The following is a 13,683-nucleotide window of genomic DNA, read 5'->3' as shown; positions in this document are numbered from 1 at the left end:
TTCATTTCTGTTAGAATTCCCAGGGGTACTATATTTGTCAAGATTCATATGCACATTGTTCACATTCATGAGGAAATGGTGAAGATATCAAAGGCAAAAATATTGGAAATATAGATATTTAAGAAATAAATTTCATTTTTGAAACTATATATACATGTACTTGAGGGCATGAACTGCAATGCTTCACGCTGGCATACTTGTTAACACTTCATGAAAGTATGCTGGCCTGTGTAAAGCTAAATTCACAGTTCATGCCCTCATGTATTTTCAGAACTGAAATTTACATTTTATATTTACATTCTACTTATAATTTCATTTCTGTCAGACTTCCAGTGACGTTAAAACAGATGTATAATGTTTATTAAGATTAATATATACACACATCACAGCTCACAGATCATACTTCATCACATTCCTGAGGACAGGACTATAATTACAGTTGGCAAAGATATCGAAGGCAAAAACATTGAAAATGGAGATATTTTGAAATATTGCTTGTTTTGAAATAATAATTTCCAAACAACATTTTTTCCTTTTCTTTGCATTAAAAGGTTGGTTAACATGACGTAACTCAATATACTGACAGAAATATTTCTCACTCAATTTAAAGGAAATTAACAGTCTGCTGTGCTTATACACTGTAGTGAGTTATTTTCATAACAAATATATTGAAGTACTCCACAATCCAATCTGCCATCATGATCTGTGAATCTGTACTTATGCAGCTAGGTGCTAAGATATGTGTCTCGATACCAGATCATTACCTGCAACTCATTTGCACTCGATGTGTTTATGACAACAATTCATTCTAGAGGGCTTTTGTTCGCTGATTGCTGATTGATGTTGGCTTGAACAAGGTGACAGGAAATGTATCCCCATTATGGAAGTGCTGTTGCACAATCCCAGTACTAGCTGTTCAGTACTTTGGCTCAGCATACTTGTATGATATGTACCAGCGATTTGAACTCAATTTACTTTCACTTCATTGTGTACAATGTTTTTTTTAATAATAAATTGGTGGTACTTTGGTTCAGGCTGGCATGGTTTTCATAATCATTGGGATCATTTAAATCAAAAAGATATTTTTCAGAAATGCATGGGCGAAAGGCTAGATCAATTTTATTTCTTTTGATCGAACTTCAGATATTGAAAATAATCAGCTAGACTAACTCCCCTGAATTTCAGATTATCCAGACTGTATGACTTTTTGCGTATTGGTTTTCAATGAATTGTAGGTATTTAATTTGATTTATTGTGTAATTATTGAGAAATGCCTTGGGCTGTGATGAGGCTTTTCATAAAATATTTAAGACTAAGATGAAAATTTTCTTTAGTTTTTCATTTAAATACACATCACAAAGTTAAAACATAGATGATAGATAAGTTTTGATTACCTTACCCCGGTAGATCAGTTTTACAGATCTAATTTCTAAATTTGATTTCAGATGTAATTTTTTTGTGAAAGTGCCACTATTGTCTTCATCAGTAATGAAATTTCAACATTATTAAATTTTTGACTAGGCCTATATTTATACTTATCAAAACATTAGAAATTTCACATTAATATTGTAAATGAAAATTACATGAATTTTAGTAATACATATATTTCTTGGTGAGAACCAGTTGTATGATAATATCTATAAGATATAAATAGAGGCACAGATTTACATTTGTTTTTAGTACTCATCTCCCAACTCACCATTTGTAAACTAGCTGTATTGGCAATATGATTAAAATCAGATCCTCGATCCGCTCCTCTTTCTTCATCTTGTCGCTACTCATGTAGCGACAAGAAAGAAAAAAGATGAAGAAAAAGGAGCGGATTAAGGATCTTATTTTAATCAGATTGTCTGTATTGGTTATCCGTCTCCATGATGATAATTTTAAAATGAGTGTTATCTAAAAGTTGAATTAAAATTAAGATATATACCATAAATCTGGATATTTTTGTGTCTATTTATTTTTGCGAATTTGAGTAAAAAGCCTATATATTTATTTTTGTTTGTATTTCTTATTTTTGCGAATTTATGTAAAAACTTATTAAAAAATGTGTGAAAGATTATTTTTGAGAAAAATATTTTTGCAAATCCAACTGACTTACAAAAACGCTAAAGATTAATCAACAGCAAAAATAACCAGATTTATGGTAATCCAAATATATGATTTTGAAATTTTCTTAGATATCTCACTATAAATACATGTACATGTAGGTCAACTAGTACTATAATACTTCATGATATTTGAAATTCATCAGTATGATTACTAGTAATTAAGTCATAATAGTTTTTAAATTTAATCAGTATCGATTGTGTAAATTGATTGACATGTATTTATATAGTTACTTCCCTCTTATATACTAAATTCTGTTGCATTGAAATGAGATCATTTTTTCCTATATAGTGACGCTTTCTGAAATTACACAAGAATATGGTTTTTATACGCCCGTCTTAATACCGTATTATGGTATGGCGTTCATGTCCGTCCGTCTGTTAGCTTTTTCGTGTCCGACCCGTAACTTAAATACTACAAGGCCTAGAATCATCAAACTTTGTCTGTAGATACATCTTGGGTAGAAGGTGTGTCGCACATTAAAACCAGGTCACTGTGACTTTTCATTAAGAAGATATGGCCATATATGGCAAAAACTTGTCCGGCTCATAACTTGAAAACTATTAGACCTATAGAATCACCAAAATTGGTCAACTAATGCATCTTAGGTAGAAGGTGTGTCACATCCTACTTTAAGGTCACTGTGACATTTAATTAAGGTGATATAAAAAAAAATGTTTTAATGGGTACAATCTATACTGTTAACAATATGTGACAGGCATATCATGTGCCGTGGCGGTGCACTTTTTTAATTAAGTTGCAATTAGTTTTAGGTCACTTTTAAGAGCTATATTTAGATTATTTGGTGTCCATGTTATAGTGTACATAATTATATTACATAGAAATTTCATTTGGATCAAATTTGTAGTTATATAGTACGTTGCATGAAAATATTTCACCTGTACAAATATGCTAGCATTCAATGTTAACTTAAAGGTGAATACTAGCTGCAATCCATGGAAGCATAGATGTATTGTTTGATGCATATATTAGAATTAGATAATGTACATGGCAGGCAGTTGAATATTGATTTGTTCCGGGGGAGGGGTGTGTGGATTAAGGTGTTATTCCAAGCCTAAATATCCTAAATTTTTAATGTTAAAATTAACACTCTCATTTCTTGATGATATCAATAAGAAGTGCTTGCTGATGGACTTTAGAACTTTTGATAAATGCACATGTTTTATAAGCTCTAAATCATACCTTCAAGGCAATATCTGTAAAAGTGCACTTGTAATCATTATAAATATATAGTGGTAAATTAAATAGATAGTAATCATTTTAAATAGTGGTAAATTAAATAGATATAGTAATCATTATAAATAGTGGTAAATTAATTACACACAAGAAATTCATATGTCTCCATCAGCCGGAGTATCATGATTTATGTATATTTCCAATATATTTTTGCTTTTGAAATGTAATGATATAGCCATTTCCGCATGAATGTGATGCACTTGTGAACAATGCATGCACATGGGAAATCTTGATTAATACAGTATGTTAACATAATGGTTGCTAATGGAAATTCTGAAAAAAATGAAAGTAGAATGTAAATTACCAGTATTTAAGAAATATTTTATTTTATTTTTTGAAAATACATGAGGGTATGAACTGCAATACTTTGCGCTGGTGTACTTTTCGTGAAGCTAAATTAATGCGCTTCATTATAAGTGTATGTTGGTGTGAACTTTGTAGTTGACATCCTATTCATTTCCTATAATTATGATCATGTGTCAGATATGACATGTATCACAATAGAGCTGTCATGTCTTTGATAGTAACTATAGAGTTTTTAGTTCTCTGCTGTTCATTTTGTTATGGCAGTACATTTAGTATTTATAGTTTCAAGATAATAATCGCAAGATGTCCTACTGTAATTTCTATTTCATTAACTGCATGTATAAAAATAAAGGTTAAAAACTGAGCTCTTACTAGTAAACTTATACCACACTCGGAGTCATTCCAGATCGATGATGAATGTACGTAACATACAACTTTATCGTGATGATTCATATTATTTACTAATGGTACGATACATGTATCACACAGGCTTGTGATCAATGCAATCAAGACGTTACACCTTTAGTCTCCAGTTTAATTATCTTTAAAATGATTGACCACAAATTGGAATCTTTATTATCAATTCTGGTATTCACAGAGAGATCCTAGCAAGGAGTATAAAACAATTGAAGAGCCTGGCCTGAAGTTTGAGTTGGTGCACATTGTGTTTGAAGTACTTCAGAAACTGGTAAGTGAATATTATATAGTGCATGAAGATAAGGGTTACATTGAAAATTACCACCCTGAGGAAACCATTGTCAACCGAGGCACAGCCTATGATCAGATTCAACTAATTACATGAAAATATAATGAAATATCTCTTGTGAACTGTCAAACATATGGTAGAGCTCTGTAACACTATTTCAAACACGTGTACATGTATATACCAACATAGTACTGTTAAAGGGGTTATTTTCACCGAGTGCCAAGTATACACAATCTCCAGTTATAATTTTTAATATGCATATTAAAGCATATTGCCATGAATTTTATTGAAAGTTTTTACAAATTCTCTCTTTAGAAAAATATAAAAATAATCACAACATTATAGCAACCTTAAATGAAATTCTAAAGAAAGCGTTTCATGAGTATATTGTTTTTCTTGGATACAATGCAAAATTTCAGCAGAATAGTACATGTATTTTGGAAAAGTGTTCCTGTCAGTACTATAACAAGACCCTAATTCAGGTGTCATTTCTACTATACGTATGTGTCTTATGAATTATCCATACTCAATTTATCAGTATTCTGTAATTGTAACTGCATTGGGGATATTAATTTGAAGATGAAGGTTGTAGAATTAATGGTCTGCTTTAATGTATGTAATCTGTTAAATTAGCACTTTTTAAAAGACATACCAGGTAGCTCATTCATTGCACAGTACCTTGTAGATAGCAATTATTATTCACAAAGTGGAAAATAGCAATACCACAAGTCTAATTTTAAAAATTGGAATTCTTGATCACCATACTTAAACATGCTTAACATTTGGTGAAAACCACTGACTCTATATCCTGGATATTCTGAAGTACATGTCGGTATGGTGATAGGATATGCACATGTACCTTTAAAAGAAGTATAGGTTCCTAGGTACCTGATCACACCTCTGGTGTGTCCAGGGGTCCGTCTTTGCACAGTCTATCTATTTTGTGTTGCTTATGGGATTTGTGAGATGTTGGTCTTAATGTCAGCATACATGAAACTATTTGCAATCAACTTATACATGCACTGACCTTTTAACTATTTCATACTGCCGCAGTGGTCTAGAGGTGGAGCGTTCACCCTTCATGCAGAAGGTTGGGTTTCGAATCCTGGCCACGACAGACCTAAGTCGTTAAGACAGGTAGTGACAGTTCCATCACCAAACGCTCGACATTATGTTTGAATATCACGGGTCCTCAGAGATTACCTTAAAAACGGATGTCCTGTGTCACAGTAGATGTGGCACGTTAAAGAACCTTTACTGCTCAATGGCCGTAAACGCTGAGCATAGGCCGAAATTTGAAGCCCTTCACTTGTATTGTTGATGTTTCCATATGAGTGAAATATATCATTGAGAGGGACATTAAGCAATATACAATCAATCAATTAATTTAGTAACTATTTCATGCAAATTAGCATCTGAACTGTCTGATTTTAATACAGAAGCAAATGAATAAATTGTATATTTCTAGTCCTTAACAAACAAACAACAAACAACCAAAACCTCTTAAGTTTGTGTACCTGGCTGTGCACAGAAAGTTGTTGGGTTTGATTGTTGAAAGTTCATAGAAGCCTATATAGCTTTCCTTGGACTTTAACAACCCGACAAATTTCTGTAGAAAGTCGATAACAAACATAATAAGTAATGGTGTACAGCTGAATTTTGGAGCATGTAAATGAACTTTGATTTCAGTCAGATGCAAAATTATTAGTGATCACATTTGTGCATGAAATTAGATAAAATTTAAATGTATTGCAGCCACAAGAAATACAGAAGGTGGTGCTAAAGTCGGTCATCAACAGTCTACTTAAAGACAAGAGGTAAATATACTGTGAGCTAACTCAATAAAAGTCAGTTCAAAGTAACAAGTAGTCAGGTTTTATACAATAACACACTGCAGTATTGGTAAAACTGGATTAGTTTCTTTGTGCAGAAACTGATGAGTAGATGGTGCATTAATTGTCTTAATGTCAGTGTTATTTGACCTACAGGCTAGTGCAGATGTAACCCTGTATCTTTTTATGATAATTAGATGCATGCCATCCACAGATACAGTAAAACTCGAATATAGCAAAATTACGGATATAGCGAAGTGAAATAGATTTCTCCGGCAAATTCTCTACATATTCTATTTAAAAATCTGCGTCTATAATGAACACAGATATAGCGAATTTACGGATATAACAAAGTAAATTTCTATTCCCCTTGAATTAAAAATGAACGTAAAAATCAATACACTTATTACGAAATTTCTGTTGTATTTTTTCAAAAAAGGATGTTAACACAAAATAATACTTACACATACGTTTATTGAGAAATTTATTAACAAAAAGGAAAGGGGGAAAAAACAACAGTCAACGATTGACAGATATTTTAAAAAGACATAGACTGTTTTTATGTATTACACATAATTTTGTTGACATTTTTCTTTTGACATATGTGCTTGTGTGATTAAATAATCCATCAAGATAAATTATCATATATAAATCAGTGTGTACATATCTTTTATAAAAATATTTCATCTTGAAAATATCTAGGCTTAATTTCTCTTAGAGACAATGCAAACGCAAGTATATATCAATTGCTGCTTTCTTATATAACTGATATACATATGGAACAAATCGGTTTTATAACGAATTCGTTATATTTGAATTAAGAATTCGCTATAAACATATAGCGAATTACGCTTATAGCGAATTGTGTGAAATATACAGATTCTAAGGCTAACCCAGTTTATGTGTATACATGTCACATATCACTCAACTATCAGCTGACGATTTCAGCAAAAAAAGCTTTTACAACAAAAAATTTCTGTTCTAATTAATTCATATCTGTGCTTGCTTCCTAATTGATTTATCATTAATGTATGTCAGAATGTTGAATGCTTTTGACATACTTTGTAGAAATCTTGGTAGTCTCACCTCCACACGTGGTTTTTTGGCCATGACAATATCAGACAAGCGTGTTGATAAACACGATTTTGGGAGCCAGATTTTGTGCATTAAATACAAAGTATATCCTTTGTAAGAATATTTTTAGTCCACTTAATTATGAAAGATCTTTATTTCTATAACAAGAAACTGTCAATTTCAATCAATTGAAAAGTTGTGTGTACATGCCCCTTTAAGGACACATGCAACAATATATTTCTCAATGACATACATGTATAATATATAAATCTTTCATGACATATTTCAATACAATTCACTTGCATATCCTATCTTGTTTTTGCAAAAAATACTTGGGGTGTAGTATTACCAGGTCTGTTTTAGAGTTGCCATTAGTTTGATAGCTAGTTCCTGGTTGTGACAAACAAAAATGTATATAGTCAACTGTATTACAGAATGTTGTATATGATATGTACAATATTACGTTATTGTAGCAAAGAACGGGAGAAAAATCAATGCATGAATATACAAAGTATATTGTATAAAATTTAAACTTGTCTGGAAATCATACAAGAACTCTCCATATCAAGGAAATAAAAAAAACTAGCTTTAGAAAATATGTCAGAAATATCATGTTTGACGTTATAAATATTGCAGTTGTTAAATTGATATTGTAATTGATTCACTTTGGCAGCAGAGTTTGAGATGTTATTTATGAGTGCTAATCCAAGCTATATTAGTCCCTTGTGTTCAGTTCGTTAATACAGCAATTAAATTGAAATAATTTGTGTCAGATACTGAGATGTTTATTGAAGATGTACTTTTTGAATGCATATGATGATTTGTTCTTTATTCATTAATGCTTACTAAGGGACCACGATAGCAGAATTCACTGGTAAGGTATACTTTGATCAAGGATTGATTGACCCGGCATTATCATAAGCTGGTCAATAATTCCTGTATATTTCATTAGTTTTGAATTACCTCTGAAGCTGAATAATGTTTACATCCATGATTGTGTGGTTACTTGGTTACAATTGTATTAGGAAGATGACACCATGAAATCCCCGGATTGGAATATTGATATATATATATTCTCTGGCTGGGTATCGCTGATCATGCATGCCCCCCATTTGCAATTACACTCTTTAATATCTTGATTATTTATTGTTTTTAAAGAAATTTTTTTTAGTTATTATATATTCAAAGGATTATTAGCTCACCAGAGCACCTGATCACCTGTTGTCCGTCGTCCATCTTTCTGTCTGTTGTAAACTTTTCACATTTCCATCTTCTTTAGAACCACTGGGCCAATTTCAACCAAACTTGGTAAAAAGCATTCATAGGTGAAGGGCTTTCAAGTCTGTTCAAATGAAGGGTCATGCCCCCTTCAAAAGGGATATAATCACAAAACTGCAAAAAATGGGTGGGGGTCATTTAAAAAATCTTCTTTTCAAGAACCACTGGGCCAGAAGAGCTAAAATTTAAATGAAAGCTTCCTGACATAGTGCAGATTCAAGTTTGTTAAAATCATGGCCCCCAAGAGTAGGGGAATCAAAGTTTTACATGCAATAGATGGAGAAAATGTTTAGATATGGGCCAAGGTAACTCGATCAGGTGAGCAATATGGCCCATGGACCTCTTGTTAGCTAACTGCTTGACAACATAATTAATTTATTAGATATTAAAATGAAAATTTTTCATTTTTGATGAAACTTATAGTAAACACTGCATTCAGAGACGATTATATGACAATTATATGACATTGTAGTTTCTGTTGAATTTACATCCTATTTTTTGTATTCCAGGCCTCATACAAAGGATGACCTGAGGGCATATTTAGTACTTTTGCAGGTATTGTGTTTGTGGAATGTTAATGAAATTTAATTGCAATTAGCACGATAAATTCACTTCTACATTCTCTAACACTAATTGCAATTAAATTTAGAGAATGTACATATGTAGAAGTGAATTTATCGTGATGGGGACAGTCTGGGCAACTTTGATGTACTAACCAGGATTACGATTACTTGAAAATGATAATCACTAATTATTAAACATTGATTATTCTGTGGTTTCCTAATTTTTATTTTTTTGTTAATGTATACTAAAATTTTCATTGTTTTCATGTTTTTACAAACAGATGAAATGAAATGATTAACAAAATAAATCAATTTTGTTCATATATATACAGAGAATGTGAGAGTACTTTTTTCATATAATTTTATATGTTGTATCAACATATAAAATTTTATGAAAAAAGTACTGTCACCGATTACCCACAATCCCTTAATTATTGTCAATTATTCTCTCCATGGATACCTAGAGTAATGAAACATAATCAGCTGTAGACATCCAATGGTGTCTGCAGTCAACAAAATCGATTTTTTTGAAAAGTCTAATGAAAATTGATGCAATCACAGTATATTGAGGGTCACCCAGTACAAAAGGGTCACCAGTACAAAAGAGTCACCCAGTACAAAATGATTCATCCATTAAATTTGAATAGTTGTTGGTGTATTTCATTGATTAATGGCGGTCTCTGCACACTACTGCACAACAACATCTTCATTGATTAATGGCGGTCTCTGAACACTACTGCACAACAACATCATTGATTAATGGCTGTCTCTGAACACTACTGCACGACAACATCTTCATTGATTAATGGCTGTCTCTGTACACTTCTGCATGACAACATCTTCATTGATTAATGGCTGTCTCTTCACACTACTACATGACAACATCTTCATTGATTAATGGCTGTCTCTTCACACTACTGCATGACAACATCTTCATTGATTAATGTTAATGGCTGTCTCTGCACACTAGCTTCTACACGACAACATCTTCATTGATTAATGGCTGTCTCTGTACACTTCTGCACAACAACATCTTAAAGTTTATTGCATGACCAAAAAAACTAAAATGAAAAATGTGTTGTACTGGGTTGATCAATTTGGAAACATTTTAATTAAAATGTTAACAGTAGATTAAAACATATTCTTGCATTAATGCAGTTGGGGATGACATATAGATCTCATTTATTTTAGAATTACTCTTTAAAAAATTATTAATTTAATATATGATATGAGCTGGTTTGAGTCAAATTATGTTTTATGAAAAGTATGAAATTACTTAAGCAGTTCATTAAAAACATATGAACTGTTGTAGACCACTATATTTTGTATAAAGAAATCCACACATTAATAGCAACTTTATTTCTCCTGAGGGTTTAGCTCACCTGAGCCAAAGGCTTACCAGTGTCTGTCATTGCTTGTCAACTTTTCACATTTTCATCTTCTCCAGCACCACTGGGACAATTTCAATCAAACCATGGCCCCTGGGGGGTATGGTGGGGCCTAATTGGGATTAAGTTTTACATGGGGATATATAGATTTTTTTCTACATAGTGTAGATTCAATTTGTTCAAAATGTGGCCCCCCCCCCCCCCCCCCCCCCCCCCCCAGATAGGAAGGGGCCATATTGGGGGATCAGAGTTTTATATGGGAATATAAAAGCAAACATCTTTAAAAAATTTCTTCTCGAGGCCATAAATAGTCATATTAATATACAAGTATCTTCAAAGTAGTACAAAGTAGTGGTTGTTCATTTTAGGGGGTGGGGGCAATGCAGGGTAGGGTGAGGCTACAATAGGAGATAAGTTTTATATGGGAATATACAGGAAATAAGAATTTAAAACAAATTCTTTACAAGAGTAGCAGAGCCACACTAAATCATATCAAACTGTAAACAGTCCTAAGTTGTGTGGGTTCAAGTTTTATTTATGCAGGTGACTCAGGTGAACATTGTAGCCCATATTGGGCCCCTTGTTTTTAAAACCTGATGTAAATCAGTATTATTAAGAATCCCATGTGACATGGAGCAATATTGTCATAGTAACACAATTAACAGTTGTATTAATTTTGATAATTATCATCTGAGGCTATAGCATAGAACAAATCAATAAGTAGCATTAACTAATTCATATGGGATTGATATAGGTTGTCGAATTTGTTTAATGATTCCTGTTCAACTAAGTTGTGTGTTTATAACATAAATTGCAATTGTTATACACTTTATTTTTTCCTATATAAAACTAATACGATTTAGAAACAACATTTTGACTGTAAAATCAATTCTCACACTCATGATCTATATTGACCAGTCAACATGCAGTTTACGAACTGTTGAACGGGCAATAGTCTGCCCTATTTCTATTGGCTATGTAAGTCACATGATTCTCGGTCTGCTGTTATGTTTACGTAATGGCGAAGTTCACTGATTTGACTGATGATGAACTACAGAATTTATTAAATGAAACACAGAGCAGAAACACAAAAAATTTAATTATTGATTATTAATTAGGATATTGGGTATGTCTTTTTTAAACTAGTGGATATGTTGATAAGTGTACACAATCACATTGTCTAAAAGTTCAGAGTCAACAATCCATGTGCATCTAGTAAAAACAAAATAAAAATGAAGGTGTATAACAAAACAGTTATAGACTGTCCTTGGACAATAGTGCGGTTTTGTTTGACCCTCAAACGGATCTGTTGCCCTCAGTCTATGGCTTTGGGCACCAGATCTGTTCTTTGGTCAAACAAAACAGCTGTTGTCCTTCACTCAGGACTCAGGCAGTAAATGACTATAATGTTGGCTTAATAATATATACTGCATCAACTGCCATTAGAATTCAAGGAAGGAATTTGTTAACATTGATTTTCAATTGGTTACTTCAATGCAATGTAATTTTAATCTCCATGGGTTTTTTTATGTGAATTAATGAATATGTGTGAAAACAACTCACTAAGTAGACATTTTTTAAATTACTTGCAATGTATGAATTGAAATTTTCTAATTTTAAGCTGAGATTCTATAACCAGTAATGTATTCACTATATATGATATTCACATATAGAATGTATAAAAGTATTTAGTTATAACCAGGGTACATGTTATTTGTACATGAAAAATGTCTTTGCAGAACCCCCAGTTCGAAAATTTCTCAACGTATGTAATTTTTGCCCACCTGCTGAGACAGGTTGCTGCCTTAACAGATCATGACCACCATTTTCTTGTTCACTGGATGAAAGGGTACGTCTCAAGATGATAAAGAGAAATATCAACTGTTACCCATTTTAGCTCACCTGAGCTGAAAGCTCAAGTGAGCTTTTGTGATCACCCATTGTCCATCGTCTGTTTATCTGTAAACTTTTCATACTTTCGACTTCTTTTCCAGAACCACTGGGCCAATTTCAACCAAACTTGATACAAATCATCCTTTGGTGAAGGGGATGGGATTCAAGTTTGTTCAAATGAGTGACCATGCCCGTTCAAAGGGGAGATAATCACAAAAATAGGGTTGGGTCATTTAAGAATATCTTCTTCTCAAAAACCACTGGGCCAGAAAAGTTAAAATTCACATGAAAGCTTTTTGACATAGTAGAGATTCAAGTTTGTAAAGCTCATGCCCCCCCCTCCCCCTCCAGGGGTAGGGTGGGGCCAAAATAGGGGATCAAATTTTTACATGTGAATATATAGGTGAAATCTTTAAAAGTCTTCTTCTCAAGAACCACTGGGCCATAAGAGAAGATATTTAATTGAAATTTTCCTACTATAAAGTAGATTCAAGTTTGTTCAGATCATGGTCCCCAGGGGTAGGGTGGGGATACAAAAGGGATCAAAGTTTTACATGCTGATATATAGGAAAATCATCTTCTCCAGAACTAATGGGCCAATTTCAACCAAAGGGGAGATAATCACGAAAATGCAAAAATAAGGTGGGATCATTTAAGAATCTTCCTAAGAACCACAGGACCAGAAAGGCTGAAATTTACATGAAAGTTTCCTGACATAGTGCAGATTCCAGTTTGTTAACATCACAGCCTCCGGGGGTAAAGTGTGGCCACACTAGAGGATAAAAGTTTTACATACAAATATATACAGAAAATCTTTAAATACATTTACATGAAAGCTTCCTGACATAGTGCAGATTTTAAAGTTTATTCAGGTCATGGCCCCCAAGGGTGGTTGGGGTCACAATAGGCATCAAAGTTTTACATGCGAATAGGTAGGGAAAATCTTTAAATATGGGCCAAGGTGACACAGATGAGTGATGTGGCCCGTTGGCCTTCTGCATTTACTATTTCTGTGAGGCTTATAGAGCATGGTGGACACGTGAAAAACATGGAGTCGATATTGTCAGTCTATATATCTACAGTGTATCTATCTGTTGATCAGCTCGTGGCACATTTTTACAATGAATGAAATTTGCTAGAAAACTAGTTTTTAAAATAAAAAAACTGACATGAAACTCATGTTTTTGTCAACATGTTTTTAAGCTTTTGAACAAAAGGGCTACTGTTTATTTATATAAAGATTGAATGCCAGGAGGACGTTAATGTAATGTGCTTGA

The 13,683-nt window shown here is 32.8% G+C and overlaps 1 protein-coding gene across 2 annotated transcripts in view; it reads left to right on the top strand.

The window, feature by feature from the left end:
* The window catches only part of LOC125658819 (probable E3 ubiquitin-protein ligase HECTD2), a 43,123-nt gene that overhangs the window by 10,101 nt on the left and 19,339 nt on the right, over positions 1-13,683 (top strand). Inside the window, exons 4-8 of one of the 2 annotated variants that reach the window (XM_048890236.2) lie at positions 4,271-4,360; positions 6,134-6,195; positions 8,135-8,158; positions 9,072-9,117; positions 12,253-12,362. In XM_048890236.2, the coding sequence (XP_048746193.2) occupies positions 4,271-4,360; positions 6,134-6,195; positions 8,135-8,158; positions 9,072-9,117; positions 12,253-12,362 (332 nt within the window). The remainder of the gene's footprint in view (positions 1-4,270; positions 4,361-6,133; positions 6,196-8,134; positions 8,159-9,071; positions 9,118-12,252; positions 12,363-13,683) is intronic. The other variant, XM_048890237.2, reaches the window with a different exon arrangement.

Source organism: Ostrea edulis, chromosome 9 (assembly GCF_947568905.1).
Source record: "Ostrea edulis chromosome 9, xbOstEdul1.1, whole genome shotgun sequence".
Classification (NCBI taxonomy): Eukaryota; Metazoa; Mollusca; class Bivalvia; order Ostreida; family Ostreidae; genus Ostrea; species Ostrea edulis.
The sequence above is the reverse complement of the archived record's forward strand: the minus strand, read 5'-3'. Positions and strand labels throughout refer to the sequence as shown.